Raw genomic sequence first — 26,303 nt, 5'->3', positions numbered from 1 at the left:
ATTGAAATATGGCCCCCTAACCTGTGCCAGGAGACCATCAGTTTGCTTGATGACACTTTCACACGCCCGCAGCGCCTACGCCCCCCCTTCCGACACCCAGGCCCGGCAGCAGCGGGAGCGCGTCCCTCGGCCCGGGCCGGGCCCCGCGGCGGGAGTGGGGCCGCCGGCGCCGCCTCACTGGCAGCGCCCCAGCCCCGCAGCGCCTCGGGTAGCGCTGCCGGCGGGGAGGGCCCGGGCGGCTTCCCCGCCCCGCCGGCACGGCCAGGCCCGCTCCGCAACTCCGCCGGGAACAGGCGGCACGTGCTCCCCACGCCGGGAACCGCCCTGCCTCCCGCCCGGCCCGGCCGCCAAGCCCGCCGCCAGCCCTGCCCCGGCACGGCCCGGCCCATCGCTCCTCAGCGGGGCCGGGCCTGGGGGGGCCGAGGCCCCGCACGAACCTGCACGTCCGGCCCCGCTCCGGTCCCGCTCCGCCGCTCCAGACACCGCGAGTCGGCGCCGCGGCCCAGCAGCCCCCGCGGCCCGCCCGCCCCGCGCGTGCGCCACTTCCGGGGCGGGGGAGGCGCTGCTCGTGCGCCGGCCCCGCGCCGGCCCCGCCCACTCCCGCGCGGCCCTTCCCGCCGGGGGTGCCGATCGTGTGGGGAGGCGGCGCGGGCAGGGCCGGGCAATGCCAGGGCCGCGGGAACAGCCCTCAGCGCCCTCCGCGGCCACCCCTCCGGGCGCGCCGGGGGCCTGGTTTTGAGCACTGAACAGAAAAAGTAACTTAAAAGCTTGTATTTGTACAGTGGTAGTATATTTACATTTATTAAATACTGCAAACATTCACTGAAGTACTGAGGATGTACTGTGGACATCTATGGCGCTACAAACACGGGCTTTACAAGTTATTTGATTTCTGTATTAGTTAATTTTCTAGTTTAAAAGTAAAACAATAAAACTGTGTCTAACGAAATACAGGTCTGATAGCACAATAATTCAGTGTTTACATTCAACTATTATTAAAAACATACCATACAGATGGCTAAAAGATTCCCTGTTCTGAGCTTCCCACCTGCTGTAGGTCGCTGACCAGAAGGCAGAATCCCTATTCCTCCTGCTGAATTCATATTCCTGCCTGTGTCCAAGACCTGATGGCAGCACACCTTGGGATATTCTATGGACATAAGCTAATTTAAAAGAGCACTGTAGGTTATTGTGAAAAATGGCGCCAGTTGAAATTTAACCACGAGTCTGAACTTCTTCTGATCTCCATTTATTCTAATGCATTCAAAGTCTCTGAAAAATTAGAATTTATCAGACGTCCTAGGCAGTAATCTCATTGACTTTTGTTTGTGCCAGACCAGCACATGCTCTCCTGGCATGGAAGAACTAAAGGCTTTTTTCCACTTAGCACTGAGGCCAAAAAGCAGCAAATTGCTCACCTGCAGAGTGCCCACGGGGACAAAGCAGATCTAGCTTCCAATGCCTGTGCTCCTGCCCTGGAACAGTACTGTCTTTCACGAAGGAACGCTAAGCATCTAGTTTAGAAGCAGTGGCCAAGTGGACACCGGTGGTTTTGTTTTGTTAGTCCTCACCTTGTTCTTAGATCATTTCCTCAACCCATGAGTGTCAGTGACAGGATATGGGCCAGAATGAACCTCAGGGCCAGCCATAAGCAGCTGTTCTATGTTCATGTTTTTCAACAAACATGAAGCTTCACGGGTACATAATTTGCACTGAAAAATTACATATGTTGAGTTCACTGTGGTTTTGTTCAATACAAAGATCACCTTCATGCTTTTGCAATGTTGTCCTTTACTGCTCTACCTGTCTTTGAACAATTTCTCAGCTGTGAAGATTTCCAGGAGAAACAAATTCATGTTATTTCTTTTGCCCACCTGCCTGGCCAACGCATTTCAAACAGCATTAGAGTTCAATTCCCCACACCGCTTTAAACAAATTACATTGGATCCTTAAATAGCTCCCAGTGGGATGTGTAATGAAGCAAAACACTGAACCCATGCACACATGAGCTTCTGACACAGTCAGGTGACATACAAAGACATCAAAACAAGAACTATATATATACACACCACAGAACTTCACATCAAAGCTCAGAGTTCAGTGCTGCCTGCTACCAGCAGTCAAATGCAAGTCAGAAATAGCATAAACATGGGAAAGAACAAAAAAAAAATGTTGAAAACGCTTATAATCAAGAAAAAGAAATACTATAAACTCAGGGCTTACTTGCTTGGGAAGTTCCTTTCATTGAATCTGATAAATCCAATAAAATCAAAATTTCATTTTAGGTGACAGTGCTGGTGCAGGAAGTTCCCACTACACCCTTCAGCAGCCCTGTGTTGCCCCTGTCTCTCTCACCAATGTCTAATAGCTCTTTTTGCAATCATTTTATAAGCTGGATTGGGGAACTGATCTGTGCTAAAAAAGCCTCTCTGCTCCCCAAGGCATTTTTTTATTTAAATCACTGCTATCACGCCACTCAGAGTGTGATCCATTTGTCTACAAATCATTTTACAAAAATCTGCTTTCTACACAGAATTTGAAGATCTCGTATTATGTTTTGAGAGAAATAATACATAAATCAATCTTGTGGACCACTTAGCATTCAATCTCTCCATGAATAACATATTTTGACAAGTTTCTTCAGTTGTCACCTTTGCTCAAGTCACAGTTCAGCACTTTTAGCAAAGATCAAATGGTATTAAACAAAATAGAGAAGTTTGTATCGCAGGGGGACATTAGCAGCTTTCCAATCTCTCTCATTTCATCCTTCCATTCCACACAGACACCTATCTTGAATTTGATATTAAAAAAGAGTTACCAAGTCAAGGCTTTTCTCTGAAAAAAACCAACCAACCAACCAACCAAAAAAACCCTCACAAATATCTGTGCATCAGCCAAAGAGCCCATTGCAAAGCCTTGCAGGGTCTTTTTTCATTTTTTATGGGCAATGTCAAAGTGAGTGTAAGAATGGCAAAGAGACTACTTTTCTCAAACGCCCTTGTACTTCAGAGCACTGCTCTTCTGGAAAACTAGTGCACACTTTTGGCTTGTGCTCTGAGGCTACTGCCTGACATTTCTTCCCTCATTCCCCACTGGGGCAATGATCCATTTCTATAGCTACCTTCAGAATACAAAGATTTCCTCTGAAGCCCAATAGCCCTTAGAAATGTAAAGTATTTGGTTTGGCTTTAGTCATCTTAGCACCAGATCATAGTTTCCCACAGTGATTTCCCACAAAAACAAATCTCTTTTTCACAGTAGTTTCTATGTAGCTGCATAAAGTATTATAAGAGAGTCATTTGAGAACTTTCATGATGAAAAATGATTGGACAGAAAAATATATGGAAATCTTGTTACCATGTCTATATTTCTGAGTTGTTTAAAATGAGAAAAAATTATACCTGATTTTCAACAATATGCGCTAAGAGATTGTATCAGACAACTCAGTCATGAGGTAATCAGTACTTTATGAATACTGCATCTGCCATTTGCTGTAACAGCAAGATGAAAATTAAATGTTTACACATTATACACACAGACACAGCCATGTGACCGCATGGCACTGGGAAGACTTCCTACTGCTTCCCATTTATTCAGTTCAGGGTCATATTTCTCAATGCTCTGCAGATACGTTCCTTTTGAATAGGAATATCCTCCTGTTACATAGATGCATCCGTTCATGACCACTGTGCCACACTCCATCCTTCTCTCCATCATGTGAGCCATCTGCTTCCACTCATTTTGCTCTGGGTCATAGCAGTCCGTGATCGTGGTCTGTCCACCCACAAAATAGATCTTGTTTTGTAATGTAATTGAACACAATCCGTATTCTTCAGAAAGAAAAGAATACAGTACAACTCAGCATGATAACCTTAACTTAAAGTGCAACTACATGACAAACACTGGGCACCACTGAGAGCAGCTGAGTTTCTTCACTGGGCTTAGGAGACACCTCAAGTTTCTGCTACACTTAGTAAAAGAAAGCTGAAGGCATTACAGAAGATAAAGACTCGAGCAGCAGTAGTTAGTGAGAATTGCTTAAAAAACTTACTGTTACCAGGTGTAGAACATGGAGAAAACCCTTCTAAAATTAATATAAATTATTTTTGCCAAATGTCTATGAATAGATTTTATAGAAAGTTATATTATTTAATAGAATGTGGACATTCCTTAATTCTGTATTTGTATAGCAATTTCTATACAACAGATGCTTGAAGAAGGTCTTCTCTTTCCCTCTCAGAGTCTGGAAATGGCCCTTGGTGCCCTACAGACATTTCTTTTTTTTAATTAGGAATATGCCAAAAACTCTTAACTGGGCTGAAGGACTCCCAGGTACAAGTCATCAAATCAAGCTCTACATTCGTTACAGAAATTATTATTTACCTGGATGTGGACTTGTGGTGACTATACTCCACTCATTGCTACCTGAATGGTATCTCTGGATTTTATCGTAGGTACAGCTTCCCCTGTACCCATAGTGACCTCCAGTTACGTAGATGGCTTCGTGCAGGGCACAGGCAGTGGCATTTCCAACCCCTGTACACAGTAGGAAAGTTCAGACTGAATGTGAGTAAAACAGACTTGTCAAGACACTTTATCAGTGTAAGTCAAGAACAACAAAATAAAACTGCAGTAACCAATACATATTGCATATAATATGATAGTTCACAGCATTTTTAGGCAGTAATTAAAATCACACTGTCACATTGGTTTTGGAGTAGGGAATTAGGTTCAATATTCCACTAAGTTAAAGAGATGTTAAAAAATCAGTTATATGGGAAGGACAAAGACAATGGGAATTGAGATTGTTCAGTGTCTTTTCTAATAATTTTAGTCGTTCTCATGGTATTACTAATTATGGTATTGTATAAACAAGGACATAAATAGAATGGAGCCAGAATGAACCTCTGTTAAATCTGTCTCTAGAACAACAAAATGAAATAAAACAAGGGGAGAATTGAGCACATAAGATGTTCCACGCAGAAAACTGGACAAAACAACTGCACAGAATATGCAACTGCTTATAATATTAGCATAACATTTCTATTTTTGAAGCAAATAAAAAGAGAATAGCAGCAATATTTGAGGAAAATATACAAACAGTGGAGAAAGTTGTAGAAACATGGTTTTTTTCCTGTTACAGATACCTCCAAAAACTCTATGTAAGTAGTAAAATACTGTGTTGCATCAACTTACACTAAATTATTATAATGAATTGTAAATATTTGCATTAATTTATAAAAATGTATGATGAAACTGATAACTGCTTATCAATTTTATAACAAAATTATACCCTTTAGTTTGGCTATGATTCATATCTTTTTAATACATCACTATTTTGGCTGCTAGAAACAGGTATTAGTGCTTTTCATTATCCTCACACTAATGATTAAACTAAGGATCCTGAACAGATGATACACAGAAATAGAAGGAAACTGCATGCAAGAAGTTCTAAATGATGACACCTTTATAAATGATTGCTCAGAAAATCTCAGTAATCTGGCCTTCCATTAAAATAATACAATCCCTTTATTGGAGGTTGTTCTTTGACCATCTACTGAATCGACTCTAATCCCAGGTGGTTTTCTGATTTCTTTCTATTCTGACAGAAATCTTACTCTGAAAGAAGGCAAAACTATACAAGACTACCACTTGCTTTTCTACCCTAGTGTTCCATGCACAGCCTAGCATAGCGTTTAGATGTTTGCAGTCTTTTGGCTTGTGAAGACCTGAAGCAAAGCCCACCAACATTAACAGGAGATTCCTGTTGACTTCTCTAGAACTTGGATCAAGCTCTAAATGTGTCCATGGCACTTAAAAGTGACAAATACAAAAGGATCAGCACTGGAGGCAGACACCATAAAAAAGTTTACCTACCTTTGATCATGTTTGCAATAGGAAGCCATTTCTGTATTAAAGGATCATAGAACTCAGCTTCTTGCACAGGAGCTCCCTTTCGATACCCCCCCAGCGCGTAGACACAGCCACTCAAGGAAACTGCACAGTGGTAATACCTTGCGTCGAGCATGGGGCAGCCTTCTGTCCACTCATCCCTCTCACTGTTATATATCCACACGGTGTCAAGGGCTTCAATGCTCTCCGTTCTGTAACCTCCTGTCACATATATGTCTGGTCCCAAGCTAGTGACCCCATAGCTCTCTCTGGTGTGATCCGGCATCTCTGTTCCCTGGACCCACGCGTTGGTTAAAGGATCCCAAACATGCACTTCTGATAAGGGGTGCCAATAATATCCTCCAATCACGTACATGGCTGCTGTGGGTCTTCTGGAAAGACTCTTGGGTTTGAGGTCGAGGGCCTTGTATATGAGTGACCTTATCTTACGGCCATTGAGTCGGCATTTTTTTTGTAGGCTTAAAGCTGACTTCAAATACATGTTATCTAAGTCTACTCTGATGCAGTTCAGCAGTTCATAGACGTCTTCAATTCTTTCTTCCACATTGTGTGCAACCCAGTTAACGACAGCTTCAATGGCTGCCTCTTCTTTCCGAACATTGAGATTCTCTCTCGAAAGAATATAAGAGAGCTTCTCCTTGCCAATGTCCAGAAACTCTTCCTGCTTCCACACTTCTTCAAACTGCCATAACAATATCCTCCTGGACTCCTTCTCTAGTTCCGAGCAATCATGATATTCGGCAAAGGAGTGCATCCCTATGCAGTTGTCAGTGTCTAAATGCCTCACCAGAAACTGCTCACAGGCTTTCTTTACTGACACAAACTGGAGCAGGTCTGCAGCCTGGAGTAGGCTTTGGACATTTCTCTTTGTTATCTGGATCTGTGATGTGTATGCATAATTCACGAGGGCTTCCAGTACCGCATGGCTGAGCCCGGGAAGACTGATCTGGTTTTTGGATTTCTCTTTCATATCGGCTGTGAACATGGCTTTGAAATAACTGCTGCAGGCTGCCAGGGCGGCTCTGTGGCAGTGGAAGATGATCCCCGAAGCGCACTGCAGGGTGATGTCGGTGAACAGCCCGTCCAGGTAGAACGCCCGGAACGCCTCCAGGAAGCCGGCGGGATGCCCGGAGTCCTTGTATAGGTACGCGTACTCCTCCTGCGCGACCGCGGCCATCGCCGCGCCCGCAGCTCCCGCCGCTTTGTCCGCGGTGCTCAGCGCAGCCCGGCCCGCCCGACCCGCCCGGCGCGGCGCTTACGCCCGTGCGGAGCGCGCCCGCGGCCAGGGGCGCTCCCAGCCCGCGATGGCCCTGGGATGGCCTTTGGAAGAGCAGCTGCCGGCAAGAGCGGCGGGGCCGCAGCAGCAGCAGCTCCTATTTTGGTGTCCCGGCCGCCCCCACCCACCCTCCGCACCCCTCCGCACCCCTCCGCGAGGTCGCGGCCCCGGCGCCCCGCCCGGCCCCTCCCGCCCGCTCGCCTCGGGAAGGTCCGGCCCGAAGCGCTGCCGCCGCCGCCCGAGCGCTCCCACCCCGGGGCAGGGGTTAAAGGCTGTCCGCGCTGGTGACAGACGGCCCGGCCGTATTAGGGACAGGAGCAGATGCCTGGGGAGCGTCACCAGCTCGGTGTCACTCAGCCACACAACAAAGCGAGGGGCCTCGGCTGCCGCTGACAGCGACCTGAAGCCGCCTCTGGTGGAGGCGTCCCTCGCTCCCAGGAGCGACACTGGGAAGGGCAGCAAGAACCAGGGGCTCTCCCATTGACTGAGAGCAGGAGTCGAAAGGAGGCGGCCAGAGCTCTCCCCATACACCCGAACCTGGCAGGGTGCAAAGGATAGTCACAATTTTTGCCGACAGACTCCAGCTAGAAGTAAATAATTCAGGAAGAAGGCTATATTGGCTTTTACAACTTCTAAAAATGTGGTTCACAATTTAAGAAGTCTTTCTCTTCTCCACTAGCAAAAGGTTTTCTGCAATGGACACCTTTATTTGAAACACAGCATCCTCTGGGTTCAAGCAGCTGTGGTCCTCCCTCATCTGCAGAAGAGTTTGGATCCAGCCAGGCTCTGCTGGGTTGAAGGGACTGGCAATGGTTTCTCCTACCAAAAGGAGGTGGGTATTTGTTATTGTGCCAGCAATACTCAAAAGGAGAAATTAGGAGAGCTCCTGCTCTACACAGATGAAAAAGCATCATATTTTTCTTTCAATTACTAGTGGTTCTTCCTCCACAATGTCCACCAGAAGCACAAACTAAAGAAATCCAGACAGGAACATGTATGTGGACATACCTCTCTGCCATCCTTCTTCCTGTACTAACTATGCAACAGGACTCAAACTTGCTCCTGGCCTTTATACAGTAACATGAGACAAAAATAAACTCATCCAAACAAACAAAAACCCCCCACAAAACCAAAAAGTACACCTTCACACTTCTTTACCTTCTGTTTCTTCAACCCCTCTTGATGCATCGCTAGCCCAGAGAATTGGAGTTTTGCAGTGTAACCCAGGAATTAGCAACAGTCTCTGCCATGAGACTATTCCTCAGCTACATTACCCCATTTCTTTCTCTGGAGCATTCCCTTGTACAGCCCTAAGTCTGTTTATGCATCCCCACGTCAAGAGATTTGTTTTGCTGTGGTTTTGCATTTTCCATTTCATCAGCTTCCTACAGACAAGCAGGAACTTCTTCCAAGTCTTGGCCATCCTAATAGCACACAATACTAAGTACTCTCCATAGTAGCTGGTGTATGGTGGCAGACCTGTACCATACAGAGTTTCCCAAACACAGATGCCTTCCATTATGCATTTCTTTACATAACATTTTACCCAAGCCATCTCCCTCCCAGACAGCACGTAGATTTAAACTGTCAGCAAGTCTGGAGGTCAGCAATACTTAGTACTGAACATACATCCCCTTCAAGGAGCTTCTCCCTTTCTCGTTTGGCTGGATTACCAGCTCAAACCACCTTCACCTTTTGGAGATACTCATCTCCCCTCCATGATAACCAAATGTGGAAAAATTTGGTAATTGTGATGCTTCAGAAAAGTCCTCTCTTCTCTTTTATTAAGAGGGGGAAGGAAAAACCCAAACAAGACTTGGTTAACAGCTTAATGGTCTGCCTACTGGAATTCAAAAATTTTTTCTGTCTCCAACATGCACTTTGTCTAGCAAATAGCATCAGCTCTACCCTCTACTAGAAGTAATTAGATCATAATTGCTAATATTTCAAGAAGTCTATTTTACTTAATCTGCTCTCAACTCCTGCTTCAGTATTTTCATCAAAACCAGAAAAAGAACCCCTTTTTGAGTGTGAAGATTAATTTCTCACCCAATCTCACTCTCACAACAAACTATGAGATAGGTTCCTTAAGGCCAAAAGAGCAATAATTAACGTAAGTGGCAAAAAAAAGCTGAGTAATTACTGACATACTACTTTTTTGGGTTTTTTAAGTAAGCAGTATCTGAGATCTGTGGACAAACTGAAAGCAAGCTATACCACAACTAAGTTCTAAAATCACAGAAGAGATCAGCACAGAACATGGAACATTCAGTAGTACATCTAGAATTAAAGACACACACAGCTGTCCTGCTTTCAGCTGGGATAGAGTTAATTTTCTTCTTAGTAGCTGGTTCACTGCTGTGTTTTGGGTTTACTATGGGAATCATGCTGACAACACACTGATGTTTTGGATGTTGCTAAGTGGCGCTTACCCTAAGTCAAGGACTTTTCAGTTTCCCATGCTCTGCCAGTGAGGAGCTGCAGAAGGAACTGCAGGGAACATGGCCAGGACAGCTGACCCCAAGTGGCCAAAGGGATATTCCATAGCATAGGATGTCACACTCAGTACACAAACTGGGGGGAGCTGGCTGGGAGGGGCCGATCACTGCTTGGGGGTGGGCTGGGCACTGGTCAGCAGGTGGTGAGCAACCGTATTGGGCATCACTTTTTTCTCCTGGACTTCTTTCCTTTATCTCTCCTTTTCATTACAATTATCATAATAATTTAGTACTATATGTAGCAGAATACTGTATTGTATTTTGTTTCAATTATTAAACTGTTCTTATCAAACCACGAGGTTTAATTTTTTCCCCCATTCTCCTCCCCAAAGAGGGGGGCATGGAGTGAGCAAGCCACTCCGCGATACTTAGTTGCCAGCTGGGGTTAAACCACAGCAACAACTTAAAACCCCAAGTAACATACAAAAGTGTCCTATGCAAAAGCCATTACTGTCTTTTGTGTGACCTGTAAATCAGAGAATTTAAACCTGTAAAAACTTGAGACCTACCAGTTCATCAGATATTCTCTTCATGCCCCTGTGCAAGACAATAGGGCAAGATCCCTAATATGAACATCTCAGATACCTATCAAATATCCATCAATAAAGCAAAGCTCCTGAGAACTCAAGTATATTACTCTGGACATCTTGGACAACAGATTGTTCAAAGCAGCCTTCTACAATTCATTAAAATAGGTGAAGCAAAGAAGGAACTATGCAACAGAAATCTTTATTTATATACACTATCAGCCTGAAAATAGGCAAGACCACTCCTAAAAATCATCAATTAATAAAAAAGAAGGTAGTGACAACATCTAGTGTCTGTAAGAAAATGAGAACAATGCTGCACAGAAAACAAAAGAAGACAAATATGGCAACTTCAGGCTGTTGAGTTACACCTCAGACATCGGTAACTGAGATGCTGTGAAACTGGACTAATTTATCAGCTATTAAAGCACTTAAGCTAAAACTGACTTCAGTTTAATAGCAGATGACATCATCCTTCTGAACCTTTTGTGGGACTACAAGAAGAAAAACATTTGGCATGGAAATACGTTATTTGATTTTAAGGAGACTTATTTTTAATATCTTTATAAGCATAGCCAAACTCTTGAGACTCATCACACTGTCAGTGGTGAAGAGACTGAATGTTCACAAATGATTCCTTAAACTATTTAAAGACAGAACAATTCTGTTTAAAAGTTAAAATGGACATAGATGTTTCCTTTCCTTTCCAGAGAGGATTGTACTACAGATATGGATGAGAGTGAATAAGTAAAATCAGTGTAAACATGTATATATACACACCCTTCTGTGGGCCTGTGCATTGCAGCAGAAACCAGGCAAGGAAAAGGCACCCAGCTGACTCGGAGCTGTCGGCATGGATGGTCAAACCCGTGTTAGCTCTACAGAGAGTGGCAGCAGCCACCGTTGGGGCAGTAGCTGGAATGGGAGAGAGACTTTTCTTTAAACAGAACAGCAACATCCTTCCTGCCTGCCAGAAGAGAAAGGGCCTGACTGGCAAAATAAATGAAGGTGTTAGCCAAAGGCTGACACCTACACTTGTGCTCGCTCTCTCCAGGCCCTGACAAGAACAGGTGCCTGATGACACACAGACCAGCAGAATACATGACATAAACTGCACATGTCAGTGACAGCAACTTTTATTGTCTTTACAATACAAGATAATACAAACTATTAAAAAGTCATTTTGTCTGGTAAAATATTTAGTAGATTGAAAATAGAGATGCTTCTTCAGATGAAAGAAGATCACAAGCATACCAAATAATTTACAATCAGATCAAAGAAGTATAAAAGCCAACAGTTCCAGAACCATGCTTCTGTCACCTAATGTTTTTTAAGTAAACAATGTCATTCTTTTTTGCACTAATCCTACTTCTTCCCCCAAGTATGTGGGACAGCAAAGGTCAGTTATATAGTTGGTAAAGGCTTGGTGGGGAGGGAGTAGACTAAGAATAATGACAAGTCCTCTCAAAATCCCCCTCCTCCACTTAGGTTGGAATGTGTACTATGTTAGAAGGCCTTTTTTACTTCACTTTCCTAATATTGCCAAGATTGAACATAAACAGCTTTATACTGTGTTTAGAAAAAGTCAATTCAGATATTAGCCCAAATTTCCAATTTTGTGCTTCTATATACATGCAGTTTTTCTCTCCCAGGAAGTTAATATATCAGTTTACTTTTATCATTTGAATTATTCCTTTATAAGGAGTTTCAGGTAAGACATAATGTCAGTAGCAGATGACCAAACCAGAACAGAACACTGTACAGGACTGAGATCTTGAGCCAGTTGAGAAATCTTTTTCTCCAAGGTATACCCCTGCCTGGGCATAGCAATATCATTCTTCTTCAAAAACATTACTGGACATAAGTCATTCCCACCATCACCAATATACATAATTTGTGTATAACTAACTCCTCGCTCCAACTGTTTATCTAGAAATTCTTTTAAAACTTTCCTTTTGCAAAGGTTTTTTGGGCACTTTGCACAATGGTGAGCATGGAAGTTCTGTACAGTAAGATAGCCAGTACTGCTGAATGCTGCAGGGTTTGTAAACACTTCATCAAAAACCTCATGGAAGTCAGCAGCTTTCAAAATCCAGTCAATAAATACTGTATTAGAATCTGAAACAATAATGCAATCAAACAACTCTTTGTTCTCGCCAATAAACCCCAGAAGATCTACCATTCCCGCAGTGAAAGGAATTGTTGTCATAGTTCTTTTCATTTCATCTTCTTTGACACCATTGTCTCCCAAGTAGGCAAAGACTCTGCCCATATATTCTGTCCAGTGTCCTGGTTGGTAGGAGTTCCTTAATCCATTAGGAAGTTTTCTCTCTGGAGCACATTTCACAATCCAGGTATCACTATTTTCATCTATGATTGTATGGTCAAAATCAAAAACCAACAGCAATTTCATAGCTGTGAGAAAACAAGTTTCCAAAACAAACAAAAAAGAAAATTATTTATATAAACACAAGTACTGTATTCCTAACCTGATCTTGTGCTCAGATGAGAAAAATTCTGCAGGAAAATATCTAAACAAAGTAAACTATTTATGGCCACTACAGCTATGGGAAGTTGTGCTGAAGCTAAAAATGCAGTCTGTAAAGGTCAAAGTTCAGTGTCCAACTTCTGTTTAAAATAGCTACTGTGACAGGATCTGAACTGGTGCTCCAGTTACTAATACTTGCTAACACAGAGCCAATCTTCCCGTACTCACGCACCACCAGTTCGACCACAGGTTCCAAATTTCTCTATCAGCATTTGCCAACGCAAACAAACCGGGATTCTCCTGGCAAAACGCCTCAAGAGGGATTTCAAAAGGAAACGTGTACTCAGCACCTGGAACCACTGCCTTCAACGAGGACGCGCCAAATCAAAGCAGCCCACGGAAAGAAACGCAGCCCTTTGTGAAGCTGAATCTGCTCCCCTCACGGGCAGGTCCCCGGGCCCGCCGCGCAGCCCGTGCCCCGCGCAGGACTCGGGCCGCCCCCTCCCAGCCGCCGCCGGGGCTAAAGCAGCGCAGCTTCGCCGGCGGGGGCACGGCGGGCGCCCGAAGGGCTGGGCGAGGGGGGCGGCTCCGTGCGGGGAAAGGGCAGGGACCCGCGGTGAAGGGGCAGCGCCACGCGGGGAAGGGAAGGGAGGAGGGCCCGCGGGGAAGAGGCAGCGGGGCCGACACCGGGACCGACACCGGGACCGACACCGCCGGGCCGGCCCCCGCTCCGCCCCCGCGCTACGTCACCGCGCGCCGCCGGGTCGCCCGGCAACGGCCCCGCGTCCCGGAACATGGCGGCGGGGCCCGGGGCGATGGCGGCGGGGCGGCGGCGGCGGCGGCCGAGCGCCCGTGAGTGCGGCTCCCCCGCGGGCACCGGGACCGGCGGGGGGGCAGCGCACGGCCCCGGAAGGCTGTGGGGGTGCCCAGCGCGACTGCCCCAGCTGTAGACAGCAGGACGGGGCAGTTTCGGCCCAAGAACTGCCTGAACCCAGCGCAGGTCCCGTGAACTCCCATGGCAGCAGCTGGGGAAGAACGAGGTGCCACCTCAGTGCACCTTTACTTTACTTTTGGCAAGGCTGCCTTCACCTGGGACAGGGAGAGAGGCTCACGCCCTATCGTGAGACAAACAGATTAGCAACACGGCATCTGGGAAATAGCCTTTGACATCGGTGTCAGTGTAAGAGAAAGCCTCCTTAAACCTCGGACACAGCGTGTCAGTCTGCAACAGATCAGACAAACGGAGAATTTCTACAGGACGCCACTCCATGCAGTGTGCCATTGCCTTCAGAAATGGTGGTGACACTTGAAAGAGCGTTTCAGAAAACCTAGCGATCATCTAGAAAATCTGCCTTTATGTATGCACATGTGTATGTGAGCCTAATGCAATGAAGAAATGCTAGTCTTGCCAACAAATCAAGAAAATGTTCTATAACTGATCTATTTCAGTAAATACAATGAGCGTGCAGGACAAGAGTAGTAAGGCACAGCCTGTGCTCAAACTGCTGCCTCATTCAGCCAGTGGAATGGCTTTACCAATATTTTCCCTTTCCTTTTGGGAATGGTCCCTCGTCCCTGCTGTTCTCAGAATCATACCCAAGTACTGCCTGGAAAATGCGAGTTGCTACAAGCCAAACCTGTACATACACATGGACAGGCAAAGTGACATACAAACAGATCAGTCAGTCAGTGCCACAGTCCAAGTACATGCACTGGCCATAGTTAGACTACAGACACAGGTACCCTGTCTTAGCTTTGGGGTATGGGGATGAAGAGAGTAACTTAGTATTGTTACTATGTGAGAATTCAAATTCTGATACACGTTTGAATATTGGATTTTCTGATATCAAGTAGCCTCAGTAATTTTTTTTCCCTCTGCACAGCACCACATCATTTGGAAGAAAATAATGTTCCAGATGGGTATTTCCTTCCAAATGAAGCAGATCTTCGTCAGGTAATTGTATTTCCAAAAGCAGAATGGGAAAGGATTCAGAACAGCACTAAAGAAGCAGCACACATCCTCGATGAGAAGAAAGAACAGGAAGAAATTCACTTAGGCTCCAAAGCTGCTGCCAATGCCACTGTGGTAAGTACAAGATACATTTGTAAACAAGAGTAGTCATTTTCATATATACCAAAACACTCATAGTAACATTTCTAGCTGTACTCTCTTTGTTTAGCATTTACTTTTGAATATGTATATTAACTAAACTCCATTTAAATATGTTTACTATCTAACATAAACATTTATTTTTTTTTAATTAAAGCTAAAATGCAAAATTAAACAAAAAAACACCCCACTACCCAAAATTCAAATGTGATTTCTGATTTTGTCCGCACTACAGAGCCTAGCACAAGAGAAACTTAAAGCCAAAAAATTACGTGAAGAAAGGGAAGAGGAAGAAAGAAAGTTACTTGATTTGGAAGAAGCAAAGTTCCGAGCAGCAAAACGGAAGGAGATTATCGATCATGCAAAAACCTACCTATCCTATCAGAACGACAGAATGAAACAGTTCCACGTTTGTTGACAACTTACAATTTTTAAATTCAAATTGTACTGAATGTCTTTAAAGACTTCTGAACACACAAATTACTTTAAATGTTCTCTTGCAGAGTGCACTTCTACTTACTGAGGTCCTAAAAGAAAGAGATGCTCAAGTTGAATTTCAAAAGTTGAAGTCAGTTGTTAACAAAAAGAAGGAACGTGAAGAAGAGGAACGTCAATTTAAAGAATACATTCTCAGAGAGCAAGAAAAGGAACAGCAGCATTATATGAAGGAGCAAGCACTACGCAAATATCAGCTGGAACAGTAAGTAATAATTAAAAGCAACCCTACTTTATTCTTTACTTAAACTTTTTATCACAAATTTATTCTACAAGGTTTTTACAGAAACCTACTAATAATTTGATTCACAAATGCCACACTTTAAAAGAAAAATTCAAACTGCCACAAAAGATCTTGCCCAAAAGAGAAAAGCTGTTGCCATTTTTAGTTGCCAGCAGTCTGCATGCAAAATCATCTTTGGCAGGCATCAATAGGTTTTAGTCGAATCACTGTTCTAATGCTGTTACTTAAATTTAACTGTGTTTAACTCAGTTTTGGTTCCAGAGAAGGAAAAGGTTAAACCAGAATTTCCATTTGCTCATAACTAGTTTCCACAATGCCCATCAAGAGAACGCATTACTGTCACTTCTTATTCTTGCTCTCAGCTCTTCCAGAAATCTTATGGAGGGGTCCCCAGTGGTATTTATACGACTGACCCTGGTGCTCTGAAAGAAGGAATCAAATTTCCCAAGGCAGGGGAAGGGTTCAAAGTCTGGTCTCACACATTCCAGGCCCAACATATAAATACATAAAACATTACCAGCTTAAGCTGCTGTCTGCGTGCCCAGAAGGAGAAGCACAGGTACGGTGGGTCTCACTGGGGAAATCTTGTCCTCTGAGGATGTTGTAGAGCTACGCCATGAATGCAATGGTTTTAATGAGTCATCCAGCTAAAACTTGTTACCATGAGACTGCAAACTGTGAGCATACCACGTAGCTCATTTCTGGCTAGAGGACCGAGGGCTACCATTACAGACAATCATGCTGTTTTTCACCTCTGACATTCTACCTACCTTCAACTCAAAGTGTCACATTCTTCAGTGCAAGGTACTATGGTTATGCAGAATATATATCTGTTCATTACTTTATGCAGTTCCTAGCCCATTTATTCACCTTTTTCCAATTCAGAATAAAGGAGCACGAGCATCAGGAAGATCTGGCCAAGATAGAAATCAAAAGAGAAGCAGAAGAAATAGAGAGATTGAATCAACTGTACCAACTGGAAATTCAGAGAAAAAAGGAAAAGGAACAGGAGGAAAGAGCTGAACGCCGGAGGCTGTATCATGTAAGCAACAGGAAAGCAGACAGTTCAAAATGCTTGTTTCACCTTGGCTGTAACGGTTGCACTCAGCCCACAAATAAACGGGCCCACTGGCAAGAGTTTGCCAACAGCTTCAGTAACAGGGGATCAAATGCCTCCCCTGCCAGTTGCAGGCCATGTCTTCACTCTGCGCTTTTGAGAAAAGCCTCTTGGAGGCTTTTCTCTTCTTTGTCTGAAGGGACGTTAGCACCTTGTTGGCACGATGTTTTGACTTGTCTGTGATTAAGGATTCGGCTGTAGATATGAAGAAATATTCTTCCTGATTTGAGAACCGGATTTAAGTTTCACATTCCTGCTGTTTTAAGCCCATTTTTCTTTGTTAGAAAGAGGGAATAGCCTGAGACAGAACATATCTTTTTAATTTGACTTTCTGCTTATGATTGGAGATATTTAGAAATTTAGTCAAGACCTGCTGCCTTTTCATTTCATCTTAAACAGCATCTTGCTAAGTACAAACTAGGAAGTGCTTTAGAATGGTTTTGACCAGAATGCAAAAGACAGTTTTTTACATAAAAGTATAGAAAACTCCTTTTCAGCTATGTTTTGGATTAAGCTCTTAGACTGGGATAGTTTTGGAAGAGATGGGCCAGGAGAAGTATGGTCTGTGTGGCTGTTGGTGGGGGTTGGACAGTCCCATGCCTCCCACTGTCCCACTCTCCCATGTCTGTGAATGGGAGCATGGGATAATGCTCTCTGTATTGCACAGCAATTTGTTTGTGCAATATGCTGGAGAAGCACATGTTTGATGCTCAATTCCCCTTCCACTTCCTCACATCTGTTGTCTCCTCTTCATGCATGTTTGAATAGGGAGTAAGTGGAAGTCCTGAAAAGTCTTTCCTCTCTTCTCTCTTGGAAAGAAATATGAGAAGATAGAACAGGGAGTGATCCTTGTCAAGTTGCTACCCTAGGCCCAGATATTCTAAACTTTATCTGTTACATCAGGGACTGTTTTGACCATACAGGAATACATAGCTGACCAGAAAATAATCAAAGCAATAGAGGAACAAAAACAAATGGAAGAAGATGATCGGATCAAAGCTCATTTTAAAGCAAAGCAAACTATTGCCCGGATGAGAAAAACGAAAGAAGCTGAAATGCGTAGGTGGGTACAAAGCTAGAGGATAAACTGTAAATAAACTAAAAATTATACTGTAGACAGAGCTTTCAGACCAATGACGTAACACAATCAACAATTTACTGATAGAGAGAGTATGGAATTCAGGAGAATAAGGAAATTCTTTCACGGGTTCCTTAGTACTAAGTGTGCTAGGGAGCAATCTCTCCACCCTTCAAAGTACAAAGGCTTATGGAAGTACAAAGCTTTACACCAGTGTATTGGGAACAGTGGTTTTCCTGTGTCCTGCCAAGCCTCCAACCTCCTCAACAATTAAAGACAGTTAAGATCCTTGATGAAAATATTTTTGATTGTAAGCTAAATTTCTCTGAGTCAGATCAAGAAAAATTATTTGACTTCTTAACTAAGCACATATATTAATCGATTACATTGGGTTCTTATTAAGGGGAGATGGTTTATCAATTTAACATTGAAGGTACAACATGATGATACCACTGAGTCAATCTAAGAGTTTCCTTCTCTTCCTGCTTTTATCTAATACTCCCAAAATTTCTCTTATGATGGCAAGGTGCTAGGTGGACTCCTCACTGAGCTCATTATTGCAACAGAAAGCCAGTGTTACATGAATACAGGGAACATTTATTTGCTAAACAAGATAATATTAAAAAAAAACAAACAGGAGGAACGCAAGGAGATCATTGAGTTGGGTGGGTGGGCCAGCCTCTGTGGCAAGAGAAGAGAAGACTAGAAGCAGGATTGCTGAGTTTGGTAGCTTCAGGTAGACCCAGGTGTGTTACCCTGGTATGTTATAGCAGCTCATGTTCTTCTGCAGAAAAACACAGGAACAACAGGACAGAATCGTTAATCAATTAGCTAAACAACTGAGTGAGGCATTAAAGATGGAAGATGATCGACTGGCTAGAGATGCTGCAAAAATAGAAGCTGCAGAAGAAAATAAACGCAAAGAGAAAGAAGCAAGACAGAAGGCTGCCATTGAATCTATTGCTGAATACAGAGCCACTGTGGTAAGAAACCTGGGCTGATCTTACTGCTGCTTACTCCAGCCGAGGAGTGTGGCCCAGATCACAGCTGGCTCTGGTGCCATGCCTCAGCAGGCTTCATCAAGTCCACTGACATCTTTCCTGGGGTCCCCTCTCCCTTTCCCACTTCCATGTTGGGTGCACATCTGCCAGGGCTGCTGAAAACCCTGGGCTTGGAGACTGGCCAGCCACAATGACAATGCTTCTCAGAGTGTTGATACAGGGCTGCTTCTGCTGAGAGAGATGACTTTCAGCTTAGCAGGACACCTCCTTGGTTAACTTTTTGTGTGTGTTTTGTAAACTACAGATTAAGATGAAAGAGGAAAAGGAGAGACAGGAAAAAGAAGAGGCTGAAAAAGAACGTGATGTGTTAATGGAAAACGCCCGCATCCACCAGGAAATGGAAAAAGCCAAGAAAGAAGGACGACATGGCACAAACAAGGAAGTACAGAAAATTCAGATCCAGCAAATAGTAAGTAGAGAGCTGTACCCTGTCAACCTTTTCAGAAAGAAACACTCATCTAAACCAACAGCACTAGTTCATGCTGAGAGGAAGAAATGAAGCTTGGTGGGTATTTTGGTTTTTTTGTTTGTTGGGTGTTGTTTTTCTTTAAATCACGTGTGCTCTGCATATGCTGGTGTTGGAGAGCAGCCTCCTCAGAGCATTGGTGCAAGTCAAGGCTGGTTTGCAATGACAGATCACATCCTGTTCTGTGCCATGATGTTCTACTGCTACTCTCCTGTATCTTCTGGGCAGGTCACCAAAGAGCAGTAGCTAATGCTGATGTTCACTCATCTATTTAATGTACCCTTCTGGGGGCATACGGCAGGGGAGAGAAGTGGGGAGGGATGACAAGTGCCAAGTATCAATTAACAGTGCCACAGATCTCCTGTAAGCTTTTACCCTCCCTATGCTTTACAAGATAGTGATGTTGAAAACAAAATACTAAGCTTTGTTATTCCCTTTTCTTCATCAGGCTGAAAAGCAGGCAAAACGAGAGCAGGAAAAACAAGCAGACTTGGACTATGAAGCTGAGAAAGAAGCTATTGCACGTGGTAAAGAGCGTGAATTTCAGAGCTATGCAAAGCAAGTAATTGAATCAGAGTCCAAGACTACACATCATCTTTACCCTCTTCTCAAAGCATGCAAAGATGGAAGAGGACTGGGACATGGGCCATTTTTCTGAAAAGAGAAGAAATAAATACTACTTTCCAAGCATATGATGTTGCTGGGACCCTGTTATCTTGTTGTAGCTGTAATATCACTTGAGAAGTTAAAAACATGAAATAATATTTAAACTATCCAGCAAGGAAAGGCAGAAGCTGTTTTCAAGTTAAAAAAATACCTTTTTGTACTGTACAGGCAGAGTTAAACTGTAAATGATTTATATCAAATTCAACTATGAATCTCTAAGTTCATTTGGAAAAAAAAACCAAAACCTGCCATATAACTGGCTATATTCTCAAAAATCCCCAGCTTATATTTCATGAATGTTAGTTTACTAACTTAAGACAAGAATGCATGTTATATAATTAACTGTCATTGTAACACAAAGAGAAAGAAGCAAAAGCTCACTATTACTGCTATATTTTTAATATTAATTGTTCTAAAAATTCAGTGTCCCAGGTTTTTCAGGTCTGTGATATGAATTCCTAGTGTAAAAGGTCACAGTTTTCTCCAGCCTACTTCCAGTTAAGAATTCCCCATAATAGAAAAGACCAAACCAAAACAACTACAGGGGAAGAAAAAAGAGAACATACGTGAAAGTTAGAATAGCTATGGTATGCAGGTTTTGTAGTATTTTGCAACTACCTCTATAAAACAAATGTCATGCTATAAATTAGTTTTGTTTCATGAAAATATTAATGTGATTTGTTCACAGCCCTTAAAAGGTCACATAGGAGGCAAACAGATCCCAATATAGCTGTAAATAGCAACTACAAAAGGAGCATGTAAACAGGAGACAACATAGTTGGGCTAGTCTTTCAAAAAGCCTAAGAGTGATTCAATCTACAGTAAATAGATCCGATGTAAATTTGTTTCTCAGATTCCTCAACAGATTTCTCTCTAACACCCAAGCCACTGACACATCCCCCTCCTTAAGCTTAGTTTCTTTGCTGAACTGTTAACATCACTTTCTTGCCTTGGACAGTTAGGCTTTCCAGTAATGACTTCCTCCACAAGTACCCTAGGCTTTAAACCCTATCCTGGTTTCCGCTGGAAACAAAGTCCAAGAAACTTGAAGCTTTGCTGTGTTGCACACAACCTTGTGTTCCAGCCCTGCAGCCGCGAGTCTCTGTTGGCCAGACTACAAAATTATGCAAATCCTAAAAAAACCCCTAAGCCTAAATTAGAAGAGTTTTATACAAAGGACGCTCGCCAATATTTTAGTTTGGAAAATAGGTCTTTTGTGTGTCCTCGAATTTCGGAGTCTGGCTTCCTAAAGCAACAGGCCCTGCAGAAAGCAGGACACTTGGGAAAGATGCGGGGCCACCCCGGAGGCGAGGTCCCTCCTGCAAGCTGAGGACCAAGCAGAACTGGTTTTACCTCCCCTACAGTGTAAAAATCCCCGGGTGCAGCAGTCACCTCCTCGAGGAGTCTCTTCCAGGCAGGGCAAGGGAAGAACTTCTGGAAGGAGAGGGAGGGCCGACCTCCTCACCCAGCTCCCAGGGCCACCAAGGGCCCCCAGCCCGAGCTACAGGCAGGCCTGGCGGGGTGAAGGTGGTGCGAGACGCGGCAGCGCCCGGAGCCCGGCCGGGCCCCATCGCCGCAGCCCCGGCGGGGAGCGGGGCCGCCGCGGCCGGAGCACAGGGACAGAGGCGGGGGGGACGTTTCAGCCTCTTACCGAGGGCAAACGAGTAGCTCACGAGCCGGCTGCGGAAGAGAGTCCTGCCAGCAGGTCGGCCTTGCTTCCTTCCTCCCTCCCTCTCTTCCCGACGGAGCGGACGGTGTCCGCCCGCGGCTCCCGGGGCGGGGCGGGGCGGGGGCGGTGCCGCTCCAGGGCCCCTCACGCCGCGCCCGCCGCTGCTCCAGCGCCTGCGGCTGCGCGCTCGGAACGGGGGGGGCGGCCGCAGCCTTTGTGCGGGGCGGGAGAAGGAGCCCCCACTCCCCGGGACAGCCGGGGCACCGGTGGGGATCCCTCGTTCTCCCTCGGCAGTTTCCCGGAGAAGGGAAGGGCCGACGATGGACCTCGATGGGCCGGACGCCGCCCGCCGGGAGGCAGAGCTGGAGCGCGGCCGCTGCTTGAGCCGCCGGGCCGTGGCCCAGGAGCAGCTGGCGCAGTGAGTCCGGCGGCGGGGCCCGGGGAGTGGGGCGGGTTTGGGTCAGAAACCTTCCCGCGGCCAGCCCGGCGCGGGCGGGCCCCGGGAGCTGTTCGGCGCTAACCCGGGTCGGCGGAGCTGCCCCGGCCGCGCCCAGCGGTGCCGTACCCAGGGCTGCCTGACTCACTGCTCTCCAACAACGCTGTCACATCCTCCTCGATCCGCGGTCAGGCTGAAAATTCGTCACCTCTCCTCACCCTCTGGTTCCTCCGTGACTCTGTTCTCCAGCTTCAGAAACGTCTCTTGCTGTCGTCAGGGGCTATGTCTATCCTAATAAATTAAACAAGACTCTAAATTCTGGCACTGAGACCAAGGGGCAAAATCCTTTGTTATTGCTGCTTCCCCCAGCCCAGAAGCCTTCACATATCTAGCTAGCATGGGCAGCATGGCCATGCCTTGCACAGTGCTGTGGCACTGCTTGGAAGACAGATAGATGGCAAAGGCCCAGGTTGTACAGAGAGCGGGCTAACAATTAAACAGGCTAATCAAATTCAATATAATATTTGAGTCCATATTCTGGTCGTGTTTGCTTTTGCTAGTATAGACCAGCACCCTCTAGGACCAGCACCAGACCAGGACTGAGCTTTGGCCAAAGAATTTGGAGCTAGCTTATAAAAACTGTGATTCTAGTTTTGATCTCTGACATTCTACTTTCACTTCAAAGTATGTTAAAGTACCTGTAGATGTGCAGAATCTGTATCTGTTCATTATTACTTCACACAGTCCGTAGCTTGTTTATTCACTTCCCTTTTCCAATTTAGAATAAAGGAGCACAAGGATCAGGCATATCTGGCCAAGCTAGAAAACAAAAGAGAAGGGGAACAAATACAGAGATTGACCCAATTGTACCAACTGGAAATTCAGAGAGGAAAAGAAAAGGAACAGGAGGAAAAAGTTGAATGGCAGAGGCTGCATCATGTAAGTAACAGGAAAGCAGACAGTCCAAAATGCTTGTTTCACCTTGGCTGTGATGGTTGCACTCAGCCCACAAATCAAGTGGCCTGCAGGCAACAGGGACTGTGCTGGCACCTTCAGCAGTGTGGGATCAAATGCATCCTTTGTGCTTTTCAGAAAGGCCTCTTGGAAGCTGTTATGTGGCACCTGAGCTTTGACTGGTCTACAATGGAAAAAGTCTGCTAGAGACAGCAAGGAGATTGTCCTTGATTTGAGAACTGGATTTAGGTTCCATGTAATTGCTCTGTTTTAAGCCCACTTTTCTTTGTTAGGAAGAGGGAATAGCCTGACTGTGACAGTATTTTTTAAACTTGTCTTTCCATTTATGATTGGTGATGTCCTACTTACCATGCCTACTGTTTCCCTGCCTGTGCCTGCTTGAGCAAGGAGACTGAAGTGGAGGTACTGAGATGATTGATTCACATGTGAGAGAGTAAGAGGAGAGAATTCTTGCTAAAACCCTACTTGCTTTTTATCCCCCCATACTCCTCACCCCAAATATATAAATTTTATCCCATTTCCCCCAACCTTGTATATGCAATAAAAGCCATACATACTGCCAAGCTATACAACTGCCATCACAAAATGCTTTGCATTTTGATGGTTCTATGGACTCTTACTGTTTGAGCCCTTCAGAATCTGCACTGTGTGAATGATATATGGGATGGAAATAATACAGTTGGATCTGCTGGGGAAGTAGAGGAAAGAATATAAAGATACTGTGGTTGGGGCTGCAACCACACACTAATTTTTCTTTTGTTGTAGTTTGTCATAAGTAGGTCATGAGAATTCTCTTCCATCTCTGGGTTTCTATCTTCTATAGCTTCTCCACTGATACAAAGAACTCATCATTATAGATGAGGCCTGAAGTCTTTGTTAGAACTTTTTTTCAGTTCATGTTTCCAAAATCTTGTTCTACATGAAAATAAAAGTAGTTTTCCATTTAAACAGGAATATGTAGCTGAACAGAAAGTAATTAAAGCTGAAGAGAAACAAAAAGAAGACAAAGATGATGACTGGATTAAGGCTTATATTAAAGAAATGATGGCTGATCTGGCAAGAGAAAAAGATGCAGAGACTAACAGGTGGGTCTAGGGATACAGTTTTCAGTGTTAAGATTCAAACTTGCAATTAAATTATGTTAAAAATGTTACTCTCAATTGTTATATCAGCAAAATCAGAAGTTCAATGCAAGCAATTTTTCTGTAATTCAAACTTGAAGGAGAAAGTGCAGAAAAAATGCCTACCAGTTCCAGCAGGAATTGGTGCTGTTGGGGTGGAGGTGGGGTTGCTAGTGTTGTTAGGACCAGTGCCTCAGGTATCCTGGTGTGTTACAGTAGCTCGTGTTCTCCTGCAGGCTGATGCAGAAGCATACAGACAAAGCTTTTGAAAAACTATCTGCACAGATGAACAAGGCATTTAAGATTGAAGATGATTGCCTTGTGAGAGGAGCTGCAGAGGTAGAAGCTGAATACCAAATGAAAAACTAGGAGAAAGAAGCAAAACAGAAGGCTGCCATTGAATCTATTGCTGAATACAGAGCCACTGTGGTAAGAAACCTGGGCTGATCTTACTGCTGCTTACTCCAGCCGAGGAGCGTGGCCCAGATCACAGCTGGCTCTGGTGCCATGCCTCAGCAGGCTTCATCAAGTCCACTGACATCTTTCCTGGGGTCCCCTCTCCCTTTCCCACTTCCATGTTGGGTGCACATCTGCCAGGGCTGCTGAAAACCCTGGGCTTGGAGACTGGCCAGCCACAATGACAATGCTTCTGGGAGCGTTGATACAGGGCTGCTTCTGCTGAGAGAGATGACTTTCAGCCTAGCAGGACACCTCCTTGGTTAACTTTTTGTGTGTGTTTTGTAAAACTACAGATTAAGATGAAAGAGGAAAAGGAGAGACAGGAAAAAGAAAAGGATGAGAGGGATCGTAATCAGTGGATGACAGAAGACAGCATCTACCAGGAAATGGAAAAAGCCAAGAAACAAAGACAGTGTGATGCAAACATGGAAGTACAGAAAATTCAGATCCAGCAAATGGTAAATAGAAGAGCTGTACCCTGTCAACCCCTTCAGAAAGAAGCATGCTTCTGAACCCATAGTACTAGATCTTGGGTGGGAAAGAGAGAAGCAGCTTGCTGTGGGTGTGATGTGCATGTTTTGTTTGGTTTTTACCTGTATGCACTGCAGCTGCTGATGTTGGAGAGATGACTGACTCTGTATCCATCCATAGCATGGCCCACAAGGGGCTTGTTTGTGGAATGAGGAAGCTGCTGCTCAGAACTTAACAACGATGATGCACATGTTTCAGAGGTTTATGAGCCTCCTCTTAGAGCAGTAGAACAGAAGCCTCTTCCAGGCTGACTTGGCCCTGCTGGTCAGGGAGGACTATTAGCTGCCAGGGCTGCTAATAAGAGATCAACAATGACAGACCACATCCTGTCCTCCTGTGCCATTGTGCCATTTTTTCAACCATGCACTGCTGTCCTCTCATATCTTCTGGGCAGGCCACCAAAAAGCAGCAAATGCTGATGTTCACTCATCTGTTTAATGTACCCTTTTTGTGGGGAGTACATTAGGGGAGAGAAGGGGGAGTGATGATACTTGCAAAGTATCAACTAACACCACTGTAGGTCTCCCATAAGCTTTTACTCTCTCTAAGCTTTACAGGATAGTGATGTTGAGAACAAAATACTAAGTTTTGTTATTCCCTTCTCCAGGCTGAAAAGCAGGCAAAAACCCAGCAGGAACAGCAAGCAGACTTGGATTACGATGCTCAGAAACTGCTTTTCATCAGGATCAAGCATTTTGGAGATAAAGACAGTGAGTAACTGAATCAGTGCCATTACTAATGTAATTTTTATTCTCTTCAAGCATCCAAGGAAGGAACAAGATGTGTCCTAACTAGGACAACTGCAAGAGTAGTGGAATGGATACATATGCAGTATTAAAAAAAGCAATGGGGGGAGCAAGGAAAGATGGTTGATGTAATGCTGTCCATTTTTTTCCTGCCACATGTCTATGAGCCCCCAGCTTGCTCCAGACTGAGCAAACACTTGGCATTGTGCAGGAGTATTAGAGCCTGCTTTGCCCCTCACAGCCCTGCCTAAAGTGCAGGGCCAAGAACTCTCCTCAGGGCCAACACAGACCCTTGTCTTGGTCAGTCCTGCTGCAGTCTGGGCTGCTGCACTCTTTGGACAGCAGAACATGGCTGGGTGGAGCTCACTGACTCTGTACCCATGTCAGTTAGCATGGCCCATTATTCTGTGATGTGAACCAAAGCACA

The 26,303-nt window shown here is 44.8% G+C and overlaps 5 protein-coding genes across 15 annotated transcripts in view; 2 read left to right on the top strand and 3 right to left on the bottom strand.

The window, feature by feature from the left end:
- Window positions 1-21,726, bottom strand: part of SSB (small RNA binding exonuclease protection factor La) — a 29,966-nt gene extending 8,240 nt beyond the window's left edge. For 2 of the 6 annotated variants that reach the window (XM_051787471.1, XM_051787475.1), the window contains exon 1: window positions 438-541. The gene's annotated coding sequence lies outside the window, so the exon portion shown is untranslated. Of the gene's footprint in view, window positions 1-437; window positions 542-4,383; window positions 4,514-21,590 lie in introns of those variants that run through there. The other 4 variants (XM_051787470.1, XM_051787474.1, XM_051787473.1 and 1 more) reach the window with 3 other exon arrangements.
- KLHL23 (kelch like family member 23) lies at window positions 668-7,300 on the bottom strand. Its single transcript, XM_051787428.1, has 3 exons — window positions 5,878-7,300; window positions 4,384-4,536; window positions 668-3,830 (listed from the first exon to the last, which is right to left on the bottom strand). Exons 1-3 carry the CDS (start codon window positions 7,088-7,090, stop codon window positions 3,520-3,522), a joined length of 1,677 nt encoding a protein of 558 aa, XP_051643388.1. The 5' UTR covers window positions 7,091-7,300; the 3' UTR covers window positions 668-3,519.
- Window positions 11,335-24,828, bottom strand: PHOSPHO2 (phosphatase, orphan 2). 5 transcript variants are annotated; one of them, XM_051787510.1, is made up of 2 exons: window positions 24,604-24,828; window positions 11,335-12,629 (listed from the first exon to the last, which is right to left on the bottom strand). In XM_051787510.1, exons 1-2 carry the CDS (start codon window positions 24,647-24,649, stop codon window positions 11,902-11,904), a joined length of 774 nt encoding a protein of 257 aa, XP_051643470.1. In that variant the 5' UTR covers window positions 24,650-24,828; the 3' UTR covers window positions 11,335-11,901. The 5 variants fall into 5 exon arrangements, with proteins under 5 accessions (XP_051643470.1, XP_051643472.1, XP_051643473.1 ...); XM_051787512.1 differs by lacking the exon at window positions 24,604-24,828 and adding an exon at window positions 21,591-21,729; XM_051787513.1 differs by lacking the exon at window positions 24,604-24,828 and adding an exon at window positions 16,322-16,415.
- LOC127470836 (cilia- and flagella- associated protein 210-like) lies at window positions 14,540-19,966 on the top strand (the record flags this gene model as incomplete). The annotated part of the gene is made up of 8 exons (XM_051786808.1): window positions 14,540-14,788; window positions 15,048-15,221; window positions 15,316-15,512; window positions 16,437-16,593; window positions 17,592-17,731; window positions 18,537-18,729; window positions 19,052-19,216; window positions 19,722-19,966. Coding segments are annotated over 8 exons (1,485 nt in total), but the record flags the coding sequence as incomplete, so codon positions are not given.
- Window positions 21,789-24,987, top strand: LOC127471069 (cilia- and flagella- associated protein 210-like). Of its 2 annotated transcripts, XM_051787523.1 has the most exons (5): window positions 21,796-22,026; window positions 22,827-22,983; window positions 23,971-24,104; window positions 24,377-24,569; window positions 24,893-24,987. In XM_051787523.1, exons 1-4 carry the CDS (start codon window positions 21,929-21,931, stop codon window positions 24,507-24,509), a joined length of 522 nt encoding a protein of 173 aa, XP_051643483.1. In that variant the 5' UTR covers window positions 21,796-21,928; the 3' UTR covers window positions 24,510-24,569; window positions 24,893-24,987. The 2 variants fall into 2 exon arrangements, with proteins under 2 accessions (XP_051643484.1, XP_051643483.1); XM_051787524.1 differs by lacking the exon at window positions 24,377-24,569 and having other exon boundaries at window positions 21,789-22,026.
- The last annotated feature ends 1,316 nt before the right edge of the window (window positions 24,988-26,303 follow it).

The sequence above is a fragment of the Manacus candei genome, unplaced genomic scaffold, assembly GCF_025592945.1.
Source record: "Manacus candei isolate 608988 ecotype Guabito, Panama unplaced genomic scaffold, ASM2559294v1 h1tg000023l, whole genome shotgun sequence".
Taxonomy (NCBI): domain Eukaryota; kingdom Metazoa; phylum Chordata; class Aves; order Passeriformes; family Pipridae; genus Manacus; species Manacus candei.
The sequence above is the reverse complement of the archived record's forward strand: the minus strand, read 5'-3'. Positions and strand labels throughout refer to the sequence as shown.

Excerpts from the sequence above, each read along its gene's own strand:
- KLHL23 (XM_051787428.1), bottom strand. The coding sequence starts at position 7,090 with ATGGCCGCGGTCGCGCAGGAGGAGTACGCGTACCTATACAAGGACTCC. Across the intron at positions 4,537-5,877 it reads TATTGCAAACATGATCAAAG|GGGTTGGAAATGCCACTGCC; the intron begins GTAGGTAAACTT and ends TACTGTGTACAG. Across the intron at positions 3,831-4,383 it reads CACCACAAGTCCACATCCAG|AATACGGATTGTGTTCAATT; the intron begins GTAAATAATAAT and ends TTCTTTCTGAAG.
- LOC127471069 (XM_051787523.1), top strand. The coding sequence starts at position 21,929 with ATGGACCTCGATGGGCCGGACGCCGCCCGCCGGGAGGCAGAGCTGGAG. Across the intron at positions 22,027-22,826 it reads GCCCAGGAGCAGCTGGCGCA|AATAAAGGAGCACAAGGATC; the intron begins GTGAGTCCGGCG and ends TTTCCAATTTAG. Across the intron at positions 22,984-23,970 it reads AATGGCAGAGGCTGCATCAT|GAATATGTAGCTGAACAGAA; the intron begins GTAAGTAACAGG and ends CCATTTAAACAG.
- PHOSPHO2 (XM_051787510.1), bottom strand. The coding sequence starts at position 24,649 with ATGGCACCAGAGCCAGCTGTGATCTGGGCCACGCTCCTCGGCTGGA. Across the intron at positions 12,630-24,603 it reads GGCCACGCTCCTCGGCTGGA|CTATGAAATTGCTGTTGGTT; the intron begins GTAAGCAGCAGT and ends GTTTTCTCACAG.